At 38.5% G+C, this 13963-nt stretch overlaps 1 protein-coding gene and 1 pseudogene across 19 annotated transcripts in view; both read right to left on the bottom strand.

Annotated features, from left to right (window-relative positions):
- Nucleotides 1–13963, bottom strand: part of Kmt2c (lysine methyltransferase 2C) — a 268206-nt gene that overhangs the window by 83051 nt on the left and 171192 nt on the right. For 18 of the 19 annotated variants that reach the window (XM_047559963.1, XM_047559970.1, XM_047559969.1 and 15 more), the window contains 2 exons: nucleotides 13700–13819; nucleotides 11237–11353 (listed from right to left, as the gene is read on the bottom strand). In XM_047559963.1, the coding sequence (XP_047415919.1) occupies nucleotides 11237–11353; nucleotides 13700–13819 (237 nt within the window). The remainder of the gene's footprint in view (nucleotides 1–11236; nucleotides 11354–13699; nucleotides 13820–13963) is intronic. The other variant, XM_047559974.1, reaches the window with a different exon arrangement.
- LOC124990445 (cytochrome b-c1 complex subunit Rieske, mitochondrial-like) lies at nucleotides 391–2069 on the bottom strand (annotated as a pseudogene).

The raw sequence follows: 13963 nt of genomic DNA, 5'->3' as shown, positions 1-13963 counted from the left end.
TGCTAAATCCAAGGCCAACATAATTCTAAACAGAGAAAAACTGAAAACATTCCCCCTAAAAACTGGAACAAGACAAGGATGCCCTCTTTCACCACTTTTTTTTTCTTGTACACCAGACTGCAATTTTTATTTAGAATTAGCTATCAAAGACATTGCACCTTTCAAGTCTGTGAATGAGCTTAACAATGTTTAACAGTAGCTTTATGAAGTCAATGCTTGCTTAGGTACTCAACATTAAATTCAATTTCCTTCACATTCATGTTTGCAAGTACATTATTAACAACTCTTCGATATTTCAAATCAACCAACTTAGAAGTACAGGAGGCTTCCCCTCAACTCTTTTGGAGTGACATGAAAAACGGAAGTAGCCTAGGACTTGAGTTCGAGTCTCTAACCAACACTCACTATATCATGACTGGTGAACATATACATGGGAACTTCCAGGTTGAGAGGCGCAGGTCCCTTCCTGACCCTGCCTGATGCATCACAGAGTGACCCACATCAAGGGTGGTAATACCCACCAAGATCTCCTGCATCTGCAATGGGTACACAACCAAGATGAGCACAAACCCTGTCAGGAAACCCATTCAGGTTTCTTACTCCATCCAAATTATGCTGTGGGTCCCTCAACTGGGACACTTCAACTGCAGGTTCCTGGTCAATATCCTTCTTGGTTCTGTGGCACACAAACAGGTTTACCTCTCCACTTGAAAGCCATGTTCTTACCTTCTGGAATGACGGGTAACTTCGTTTCAATTTTCGACATGGCCAATACATCAGCAGAAGCACTCATGCTGGACTCAAACGTGGCAGCATATGCAACACCCACAGTAGCTGTTGCAGTTACCAAATAGGAGAAACCTCTTCTAGCCTTGCTGCATTCTTTTGAAGACTTTGTGCTACCTAACACTCAGATGCAACGATGGTCGGAGATAATAGGCACTTTGACATCTGTGTGGTAATACGAACAGCAGCAGGACACTGAGGCCACCAAAGACAGGCCCGCAGCCTGGCCACTCAGCAATCCCCGGCACAGGAAGGGTCGCTTCATATCCAGCACAGGCAGCTCTGGAGTGGTGGGCACTGCAGCCCACCAGTCACTCCACGGGACGTGGCCAACAAGACCAGTGCAAAGGGGCCTGAGCAGGTGGCAACCACAACATGCCCACAACTGACAGAACCTCAGAGCCAGTCACAGGGCCCACCTTCTGCCAGCCTCTTTCACCACTTTTATCCAAACTGCCCGTAAAACTCTAGCCAGAGCAATTAGAAGAAAAAAATTAAAGGTAAGAATTCGAATTATCACTATTTGCCCATGATATCATTCTATATTTGGAAGATCAAAAAAATCCCACCTCGGGTTTCAAGATGCGGACTAGAGGGCGGCTGCATTTCATGTTGCTCCAGGACACAGGATTCAAAGGAGGAGATAGCGAGAGACTTGGGACCAAATCAAAGCGGCCAGGTGAGTCTCTCCCGTTGGGGAGACGTCCCGGATGGGGCGGTAGCCCCAGAACGCAGGGAACTTTGTGAAGTAGAGTTGCCCGGCAAGACACCCCTCCTCCCCGCTGGAGCGGTAAACACGGACAACTGGGACAACTGGGATCATCGTAGAGGTGGCGGCTCAGCACAGCGCTTGGACTCGGAGCAACCACTGGGGCTCCAGGCAGCTGCCTGAGGAGGAGCTGCGTGGCACGAGCTGTTTGAACTCAGAGCGATTGCTTCTGAACACCAGGGGGCTGCCCAGAGGAAAAGGAGGAGGAGCGCGGCGGGTCGCTTGGTCTAGGAGTGACTGCATCAGAGCCACAGGCGGTTGCCAGAGGAGGAGGCAAGTGGTGAGTTGTTTGGACTCAAAGCCACCGCTCCTGAACACCAGTGGCCTGCCTGGAGGAGGAACGCGGTGGGTCGCTTGGTCTCCGAGGGACCGCTCCTGAACACCCGGAGGGCTACCCCGAGGAGGAGGAGGAACAGGGCGGGTCACTTGGACTCGGAGTGACTGCCTAGGGTTACGGGCGGGTGGCGGGAGGAGGAGACGCGAAGTGAGTTGCTTGGACTCCTATTGACTGCATCGGAGCACCGGGCAGCTGTCCAGAGGAAGAGGTGTGTGGCGGGTCTCTGGGTCTTGGAGCTATTGTACGGGGCTCCAGGTGGCGGCTCAGAGGAGAGGTCACATAGGCAGGCAATTAGGTGCAGAGCAGGGTCCCAGGACCTAGGCGGCTTCTTGGTGGAAGAGCCGCACAGAGACACCCCTAGGGGTGGAACGAAGGTTCCAGGACTGCGGGCAGATTCTCTGAGGAGAGGCAGCCTAAGGAGACTTGGCTGAGAAGGGTGAGGCTCCCAGGCCCAGGAGGTAGGTCCAGGCCCCTGGGAATGTTGCACAGGAAGGCAGCCCAGCCCAGGCGGTAGTTGTAGATTGAGGGGAACCTCTAGGGGGGGAACTGACCAGCGAGACCTCCCAACCGGGTGAGTCTTCCCTGCCGGGTGAGGTTTTCCCACAAGAACGGTAAAACCAGAGACATAGGCACAAACAGGCCTTGCCTCAGCCCGCAGGCTAGTTCCCCTTTGGATGACCATTGGTCAACAAGTGGAGGCACCTCTGCCCATTATCAGGGAATGTACCCCACCTGAAGGCCACCACCCCTAGAGAGGCAGCTTCCTTGTAGAGCACCGCATTATCAACTTCCTCCAAGACTGAAGGCTACTGAAGGATAAGAGGGGATATACTAGCAATCTGCAGGGACATTATAAGTCGATAGAGGAAATCTGCAATATCTTAAGGACCCACTGATTCCTGAAAAATATGAGAAAACAAGGGAAGAAAATGCCCCAAACAAATCTAGATATTACATCAATAAAATCCAACGACAGCATGGCAGAAGAAATGACAAAAAGGGAGTTCAGAATGTACATAATTAAAATGATCAGGGAAGCAAAAGATGAGATGAAAGAGCAAATGCAGGCATTGAATGATGAGATGAAAGAGCAAATGCAGGCATTGAATGATAGCACCAATCAACAGTTAAAAGAGCAAATACAGGAAGCAAAAGATCATTTCAATAAAGAGTTAGAGATATTGAAAAAAAAACAAGCAGAAATCCTTGAAATGAAGGAAACAATAAACCAAATTAAGAACTCCACAGAAAGCATAACCAATAGGATAGAACACCTGGAAGACAGAACCTCAGATATTGAAGACAAAATATTTAACCTTGAAAACAAAGTTGAACAGAGAAGATGGTAAGAAATCATGAACAGAATTTCCAAGAACTATGGGATATCATGAAAAGGCCAAATTTGAGAATTATTGGGATTGAGGAAGGCTTAGAGAAACAAACCAAAGGAATGAACAATCTATTCAATGAAATAATATCAGAAAATTTCCCAAATCTGAAGAATGAAATGGAAAATCAAGTTCAAGAGGCTTATAGGACTCCAAATGCACAAAATTACAACAGACCCACACCAAGGCACATTATAATGAAAATACCTAACATACAAAATAAAGACAGAATTTTAAAGGCTGTGAGAGAAAAGAACCAAATTACATTCAGGGGAAAACCAATACGGATATCAGCAGATTTTTCAATCCAGACCCTAAAAGCTAGAAGGGCCTGGAACAACATTTTTCAAGCTCTGAAAGAAAATGGATGCCAACCAAGAATTTTATACCCAGCAAAACTTACCTTCAAATTTGACGATGAAATAAAATCATTCCATGATAAACAAAAGCTAAAAGAATTTACAAAAAGAAAGCCAGCATTACAGAACATTCTCAGCAAAATATTCCACGAGGAAGAGATAAAAAACAAAGAAGCAAATCAGCAAAGGGAGGAATTATCCTAAAGGAACTGTCAAATAAAGGAGGAATCAATTTTGTCAAATAAATAAATAAATAAATAAAATTTTAAAAATGAACCAAATGACTGGGAATACAAATCATATCTCAATAATAACCCTGAATGTTAATGGCCTGAATTCATCAATCAAAAGACATAGACTGGCAGACTGGATTAAAAAGAAAGACCCAACAATATGTTGCCTACAAGAGACTCACCTCATAGAAAGAGATACCCATAGACTAAAGGTGAAAGGATGGGGAAAAACATACCATGCACATGGACTCAGCAAAAAAGCTGGAGTATCCATCCTCATTTCAGATAATGTGGACTTCAAGCCAAAGTTAGTCAGAAGGGATAAAGAAGGACATTTCATACTGCTTAAGGGAAGCATAAATCAGCAAGATACAACAATCATAAACATCTACGCCCCAAACAGTGGCTCATCCATGTATGTCAAACAAATCCTTCTCAATTTTAGAAACCAAATAGACCATAACACAATACTAGGTGATTTTAACACGCCTCTCTCACCACTGGACAGATCTTCCAAACAAAAATTGAACAAAGAAACCATAGATCTCAATAACACAATCAATAATTTAGACTTAACAAATATTTATAGAATATACCATCCAACCAAGAGCGAATACACTTTCTTCTCAGCAGCACATGGATCCTTTTCTAAGACAGACCATATATTATGCCACAAAGCTAATGTTAGCAAATACGAGAAGATAGAGACACTACCTTGTATTCTATCAGATCATAATGGATTGAAGTTAGAAATAAATGAAAGAGTAAAAAACAGAAACTACTCCAACACCTGGAGATTAAACAATATGCTATTATATGATGAATGGATAACAGAAGATATTACGAAGGAAATTAAAAAATTCTTAGAGGTAAATGAGAACAAAGAAACATCATATCAAAAACTCTGGGACACTATGAAAGCAGTAATTAGAGGAAAATTTATTTCATGGAGCGCATTTAATAAAAGAAGTAAAACTCAAAGCCCTAGAAAAAGAAGAACAGACCAACACCAAAAGTAACAGAAGAAAGGAAATAGTTAAACTCAGAGCTGAAATCAACGAAATTGAAACAAAAGAAACAATACAAAAAATTGACAAAATAAATAGTTGGTTCTTCGAAAAAATAAACAAAATTGATAAACCTTTAGCCACACTAACAAAGAGAAGACGAGAGAAAACCCAAATCACTAAAATTCGGAATGAACAAGGAAATATCACAACAGACACGACTGAAATACAAAACATAATTAGAAGCTATTTTGAAAATCTATACTCCAACAAAATAGAAAATTTCGAAGACATCAACAGGTTTCTAGAGACATATGAATTGCCTAAACTGAACGAGGAAGATATACACAATTTAAATAAACCAATTTCAAGTAATGAAATAGAAGAAGTCATCAAAAGCCTACCAACAAAGAAAAGTCCAGGACCAGATGGGTTCTCAGGCGAGTTCTATAAAACCTTTAAAGAAGAGCTCATTCCAATACTTCTCAAAGTATTCCATAAAATAGAAGAGGAGGGAACCCTCCCAAATTCATTCTATGAAGCCAATATTACCCTGATACCTAAACCAGACAGAGACACATCGAGGAAAGAAAATTTCAGACCAATATCCTTAATGAACATCGACGCAAAAATTCTCAACAAAATTTTAGCAAATCGCATACAAAAACATATTAAAAAGATAGTGCACCATGATCAAGTAGGTTTCATCCCAGGGATGCAAGGTTGGTTCAACATCAGGAAATCAATAAATGTAATTCACCATATCAGTAGACTTAGAGTCAAGAATCACGTGATTATTTCAATAGATGCAGAAAAAGCATTTGATGAAATACAGCACCCCTTCATGCTCAAAACACTAGAGAAAATAGGGATAGTGGGAACATTCCTTAACATTGTAAAGGCCATCTATGCTAAGTCCATGGCTAATATCATTCTAAATGGTGAAAAACTGAAAGCATTCCCCCTAAAAACTGGAACAAGGCAGGGATGCCCTCTTTCACCACTTCTTTTCAATATCGTCCTTGAAACTCTAGTCAGAGCAATTAGACAGACCAAAGAAATTAAAGGGATACGAATAGGAAAAGAAGAACTCAAACTATCCCTATTTGCTGATGATATGATTATATACTTAGAGGAACCAGGAAATTCCACCAGAAAACTTTTAGATCTCATAAGTGAATTCAGTAAAGTAGCGGGGTATAAGATCGATGCACATAAATCTAAGGCATTTTTATACATAAATGATGAATCTTCAGAAAGAGAAATTAGGAAAACTACCCCATTCACAATAGCATCGAAAAAAATAAAATACTTGGGAATCAACCTCACAAAAGAGGTGAAAGACCTCTACAATGAGAACTACAGAACACTAAAGAAAGAAATTCAAGAAAACCTCAGAAGATGGAAAGATCTCCCATGTTCTTGGATAGGAAGAATTAATATTGTCAAAATGGCCATACTACCAAAAGTGCTATACAGATTCAATGCAATTCCAATTAAAATCCCAATGATGTACCTTACAGAAATAGAGCAAGCAATTATGAAATTCATCTGGAAGAATAAAAAACCCAGAATAGCTAAAGCAATCCTTGGCAGAAAGAGTGAAGCAGGGGGTATTGCAATACCAGATCTTCAACTCTACTACAAAGCAATAGTAACAAAAACGGCATGGTATTGGTACCAAAATAGAAAGGTGGATCAATGGTACAGAATAGAGGACACGGACACAAACCCAAATAAATACAATTTTCTCATACTAGACAAAGGGGCCAAAAATATGCAATGGAGAAAAGATAGCCTCTTCAACAAATGGTGCTGGGAGAATTGGAAATCCATATGCAACAGAATGAAATTAAACCCATATCTCTCACCGTGCATGAAACTAAACTCAAAATGGATTAAGGACCTCGGAATCAGACCAGAGACCTTGCATCTTATAGAAGAAAAAGTAGGTCCAGAGCTTGAACATGTCGGCTTAGGACCAGAGTTCCTCAACAGGACTCCCATAGCACAAGAAATAAAAGCAAGAATCAATAACTGGGATAGATTCAAACTAAAAAGCTTTCTCTCAGCAAAGGAAACTATCAGCAATGTGAAGAAAGAGCCTACGGAGTGGGAGAATATCTTTGCCAATCATACTTCAGATAGAGCACTAATCTCCAGAATCTATAAAGAACTCAAAAAACTCTACACCAAGAATGCAAATAATCCAATCGACAAATGGGCTAAGGAAATGAATAGACACTTCACAGAAGAAGATCTACAAGCAATCAACAAACATATGGAAAAATGTTCAACATCTCTAGTAATAAGAGAAATGCAAATCAAAACCACCCTAAGATTCCATCTCACCCCAATTAGAATGGTGATTATCAAGAATACAAGCAACAACAGGTGTTGGCGAGGATGTGGGGAGAAAGGTACACTCATACATTGCTGGTGGGGCTGCAAATTAGTGCAGCCACTCTGGAGAGCAGTGTGGAGACTCCTTAGAAATCTTGGAATGGAACCACCATTTGACCCAGCTATCCCACTCCTTGGCCAATACCCAAAGGACTTAAAATCAGCATATTACAGAGATACAGCCATATCAATGTTCATAGCTGCTCAGTTCACAATAGCCAGATTGTGGAACCAACCTAGATGTCCTCCAATTGATGAATGGATAAAGAAACTGTGGTATATATATACAATGGAATATTATTCAGCCATAAAGAATGATAAAATTATGGCATTTGCAGGCAAATGGATGAAATTGGAGAATATCATGCTAAGTGAGATAAGCCAATCTCAAAAAACCAAAGGACGAATGATATCGCTAATAAGTGGATGATGACACATAATGGGGGGTGGGAGGGGTTAGTGTTAGGGTTAGGGAGGGGGGCAAGAATGGAGGAAGAAAGGACTGTATAGAGGGAAAAGAGGGGTGGGAGGGGTGGGGGGAAGGGAAAAAATAACAGAATGAATCAAACAACATTACCCTATGTAAATTTATGATTACACAAATGGTATGCCTTTACGCCATGTACAGAGAAACAACATGTATCCCATTTGTTTACAATAAAAAAAAAAAATCCCACCTAAAAACTTCTAGAACTAGTAAATGAATTCAGCAAAGCAACAGGATATAAAATCAACACGCATAAGTTGAAACCATTCCTATACATCAGTTAAAAAAAGTCCACTGAAAGAGAAATAAAGAAAAACTAGCCCATTCACAGTAGCCTCAAAAAAATATAATACTTAGGAATCAATCTAGAAAAAGAGATAAAAAAATCTCTACAATGAAAAATACAGAACACTAAAGAAAGAAAATGAAGAAGACCTTAGAAGATGCAAAGACCTCCCATGCTCCTAGATAGGCAGAATTAACATTGTCAAAATGGCCATACTACCAAAGTTTTAAACAGATTTAATGCAATTCCTATTACAATACCAATGACATTCTTCACAGAACTAGAAAAAGCAATCATGAAATTAGTTTGGAAAAATAAAAGACCCACACTAGCCAAAGCAATCCTCAGCAAGAAGAGTAAAGCAGAAGGTAGGACAGTACCAGACCTTAAACGATACTACAGAGCAGGAGTAACAAAAATGGCATGGCATTAGCACCAAAGCAGAAATGCAGAACAATGGTACCAAATAGAATACACAGAAACAAACCCAAAAAAACACAGTTGTCTCATACTAGACAAAGGCACCAAAACCAAACACTGGAGAAAAGATAGCCTTTTTAACAAATGGTGCTGGGAAAACTGGAAATCCATATGTAGCAAATGAAATTAAATCCCTACCTCTCACCCAGCACAAAAATCAACTCAAAGTGAATCAAAGACTTAAGCACTAAAACAGAGACCTTAGGCCTTACAGAAGAAAAAGTAGGCCCAATCTTCATCATGTCAGTTAGGATCTAACTTCCTTAACAAGAAGACTTCTAAAGTACAAGTAGTAAAATCAAGAATCAAAAAATGGGATGGATTCAAACTAAACAGCTTCTTCTTAACAAAGGAAACTATCAATAACATTCCTACAGAAAGGGAGAAAATCTTTACCACATGTACCTCAGACCAAGCATTTATCTCCAGGATATGTAAAGAACTCAAAAAACACCAAAAAACCAAATAACCCAATCAAGAAATGGGCTAAGGAACTGAACACACTTCACAGAAAAAGACATACAATCAGTGAACAAATATATGGAAAAAATATTCAAAATCTCTAGCAATTAGAGAAGTGCAAATCAAAACTACTCTTAAGATTTCATCTTATTCCAGTCAGAATGACAATTATCAAGAACACCCAACAACAAATGTTTGCAAGGATGTAGGGGAAAAGGTACTCTCATACACTGATGGTGGGAATGAAAAATGTTGCAACCACTTGGAATGGAACTACGATTTGACTCAGCTATCCCACTCTTCAGTTTATACTCAAAGGATTTAAAATCAACATACTACAGTGACACAACCACATCAATGTTTATAGCAGCACTACTCACAATAGCTAAACTATACAACCAATCTAGGTGTCCTTCAACAGATGAATAGATAAAGAAAATATGGGGTATATATACACAATGGACTATTATTCAGCCTTAAAGAAGAATGAAATGATGGCATTTGCTAGTAAATGGACAGAGCTGGAGATGATCATGCTAAGTGAAATAAGTCAATCCCCAAAACCAAAGACTGAATGTTTTCTCTGATATGTAGATGCTAATTCACAATAAGATAGGGGGGGCCTAAGGATAACAGAGTTCCTTTGGATTAGGCAGAGTGGAATGAAAGGGAGGGGGTATGGGGGTAGGAAGGACAGTAGAATGAATCAGACATTATTACCCTATGTGCATATATGACTACATGACCAATACCATTCTACATCATGTATGACCAGAAGGATGAGATGTTATGCTCCACTTATGTATGATGTGTCAAACTGCATTCTACTGGCATGTATAGCTAATTAGAACAAATAAAAAAAAAAGTAAGAATAACCAACCATACTCAGTACTGCTGAGCATGTGGAAGAACTAGATAGAATCTTACATACTCTTGTTGTGAATATAAAATGGCAAAGTCTACATACTAAACAGTTTTCCTAAAAAGCTAAACATGCTCCCACCACATCCTGCCATTCCACTCCTAGATATTTACCCAAGAAAACAAAAAGCATACACCACATAAAAGCTTGCAGACAGAAGTTCATAGCAACTTTCTTCCTAACAGTCAAAGATCAGAAGCAACCATATGTCCAATAACAGTTGTGCAGATACACAAACCACAAACCTATTTAAAAACAGGAACTTCTCACAAATGCAACCTCATGAATGAATCTCAAAATAGTTACGTTAAATAAAATAAACCAGATCAGAAGGAATACATTCTATATGATTTCACTTATCTACAAATCTAGAAAATAAAAACATTCATAAAGAGGGAAATTAGATGAACCACTGTTTGGAGACAAGGTCTGGTGGAAAGCGTAGGGGAGGCAGAGAGATTACAGAGGGTTCTAAAGAAATTTTGGAGAATAAACACATTCACTATTTTGATTGTGGTGTGGTTTTACAGGGCATATACACAGCAAAAATTGCAAAATTACGTATCATATTTGTAGCCTTATATCAACTATGACTCAATAAGTCTTTTTTATTAAATTTGCATCTTTTAAAGGAAGACCAAAATCCAAGTTTTCTTTCTTCTACTACGACTGCAACATTGAATAATTCCACCTCTCTTGAACTTAAAATGACAATTAGAATTTAAAAAACAGTATTTCAGTGGAATAGTCAATTTACTACATTAAATGTTAGCCAGTATTTATCAAATACATTTTTCAATACACATTTATAGAAAGCCGCAAGGAGTGCCAATGAGCAAATATTTATCAGTCCTAAAATATGTCAGACAACCATAAAACTGTTTAGAATCCACACTGATCTGCAAAAATTCTAGTTTCTTCTATAAGCCTTGTTACAACATGAGAGCAACACCAACCAAAAACTTAAAATGCCAACCTAATAAAACTTTTCAGAGATCTAAGAATATAATGAGAGTTATTTGATTTTTTTTTTAAATAAAAGAGCAAAAATATTCTATACTGGCTCTTAGGGGAAAATTAGCATAGAAACAGTCAACAAGAAAAGAAAGAATGAGAAAATAGAAAACAAAAGTTGACAAGAGATTAGAAACAAAACAAAACAAACAAACAAACAAAAACCGAAGTAGACATATAGTAAAATTTAAATAAATCAGCCTTTTTATGTGACTCTTAGGAGAGAAATAACTTGGTACAAATGAGATTATCATTAAATTGGCATTTAAAGACCATAGCAAATATAAATAAAGCAAGTCTCACCCCAGGTAGTACAACAGCTCCAATTCCACCTTTCAATTTGGACCTGCCTCTGCCACCTCGTCCTGACAGTCCTGCACCGCGAGGCCTCCGCTTGCCTGGGAATCCAGAGCCCCGGCCCTATGTAACAGATGAGGTAAGTCAACCTTCTGGAAGGAGCCCGAAGAATGTGCAGATACAAATGTAAGTGAGATACGACATTTTATTAAATGTTACACAGATATTTGCTTCTCTTTTATTCTGATTAGATGACACATAGTAACAGATCAGTCTTCTGTATCTTTATGTATTCCACAACTTAAAACTTACATATAAAATGTTTATAATCTTAGAATCAAAGGTCATGCCTTTTCTGTGCACCATGTTCCCCCTCAGCAGGCCTTGGCATTATTTTTCCATTTCCTGATCCTCCATTCTGCACAGCTAGCACATCCACACCCAATCCAGGTATTCTGATGTACAACATTCATATTCAATGAAAAGTAGGTAGAAAGAAGAACTATGGATAACTGTTCTCTCAGGGATGGTAGTAACAGCTGGTCTTTACCGAGTAGTTACTATATCCTGATCCAAGCACTTTTTACTCTCAAGGAATGCACAAAGAAGGTACTTGCTTTAATATCTCCACTTTAATGATAAATGTAATGAGATCTAAAACCTTAAAGTTAAGTTGTCCAAGGTTAATGAGCTAGCAAATCTGATTCTAGTCCCTGGTTTTTAACCATTATTCTCACTGCTACTTTGCATGAAAGTTCATTATTCCTAGTGTAAAACTGTCTTCTTCCTGTCAAAATTGTCCCTTTCCTATATTATTCAATACCTATCCTATAAACTACACATGTTGACCTCATTCTACCATAGTATTTAGAGGAAAAATTATTTAAAAATTATAGGGAAACTGAAAAAAAAGACAAAAGCTTTGCTTTAAATAACCTGAACAATAAGTACCTAAAATGAGAATAATTTATCAGACAGTTTACTCAACACATAAAAAAGTTCCTATGGGAAAACATGTAAAATTCCCTAGCATTTTAAAATGTAAGTACCAGAGTTTGGTTTGTCGTTTTTTTCCCTTGCCCTTGTTTATCCTCAGACTTAGGTATTATTCTGGGGGGGGCGGGGGGGGGCAACTACACAAATACATATATTATATCATATACACTTAAAACTGTTAAAATAATCTTTCTGATCTTTGTTTCCCCTAACAAATTAAAAAATACATCTTCAAATGATGTCAATTCTCAGAGTTTCATGTGCTGAACTCACTTCTCATTTAGCAAAATAGCTTCCAGGTCAAAAACTATGGTGATGTTCCAAGAATCAAACACACACAGATACACACACTGACACACACATGCACACATGCCCAAAGGCAAAGGGGGTTGTTTTCCCCTCCAATTTTAATAAACAGAGCAGCCTTCCAGTTTTCAAATCGTCTCTCCTTGTCTTCTCTTACTGTCTCCCCTAGGTCCTTTGAGACAAAGGTCCATCAGTTTCTTTGAAGAAGGGATGGACATGAAAGAGTTCATCTGCACAGTTTTTTATAAAAATATGTATGGAAGATTTCATTGAAGTTAAAAAGCAGCAATTAAAAATCAAGGCATCAGTCATCTCTCAATTTATTTTCCCTAAAGTCAAATAATGCAGATAAGAGAGTATATAAAAACTGGCAGCATTTGCAATAAAACTGTCGAAATAATCATTCTTTACACACTCAAAACAAATATTTATACTTAAATACAATATATGGGTAAATTTAAAAAAAAACAGTCATTCTGATCATAATAGAAAATAAAGTATAATCTACAATCTCTGAAATCTTTCATGAGTCTAAAAACTATAAATTTACTCCAGAATTATATAAGATGTAGAACATGAAGAAAAACTGTACTCTCTATCCAATTATATTTAAACTTTTGAGATGATTAATACTGTTTCAAATTAATATTTTTTCCCTTCAACATGTATCACTAATTAACTTACTTCAAGGACTAGGAGAATCATCCACCAACGGCATGGAAAAAAGCTCTATGATCCTGAGGTTAAGACAATGAAATCTGGTGCAGTTCTGGTACTTCTCCTCCCTTAATACATAACAGATTAATGGAGTTTTTCCCTTTGTTCTTTTCTGAACAACAGAAATTTTATGAAGTCATGAAGAAACAAGTCCTTGATCATTTAGTGGCCTGTGTGACAAGGACTTACCCCTTACAGAAACACTGCATAATAACTAAAGGAATCAACCATAACAGAGGCACTGAAAATCACACTTGCAGAACTGCAATTACCCCTCTATTCTAGATCTTACAATGCCAGCATGTTATTTCTTTACATTAAAAATTTTTAAGATTTCAAAAGTGGTTCTGGAAGCTGAATCTAGAAAAGACAGGTTTGATTCTTAACATCCAATAGGACAAAACAAACTAGAAAGAAATGATACATGAATGTAAATGCAATTTTATTTACCACTTTGATGCTCCAAATGGCACTGCCAGGAAGCTGCCTGGGTTTAAAAATTTCCCGACCTTCTGAAATGTCTGGGGACCAGGAAGGTGGGCTCACTGTATTATGGGTACTCCAAGCCCCCTAGGATATGGCAGGTGAGAAAATAGATGTATAAAACTCAGCAACATAAAAGATCAAAGCCAGCAACTAAGGAATCTTAGAACAGCAAAAACAAATGCAAACGTATGGAAATTTAGGACATATTCCTTCAAGATAGGGAAAATA

The sequence above is a fragment of the Sciurus carolinensis genome, chromosome 8 (assembly GCF_902686445.1).
Source record: "Sciurus carolinensis chromosome 8, mSciCar1.2, whole genome shotgun sequence".
NCBI lineage: Eukaryota > Metazoa > Chordata > Mammalia > Rodentia > Sciuridae > Sciurus > Sciurus carolinensis.
Note: the sequence above shows the minus strand (reverse complement) of the source record. Positions and strands in the feature narration are given on the sequence as shown.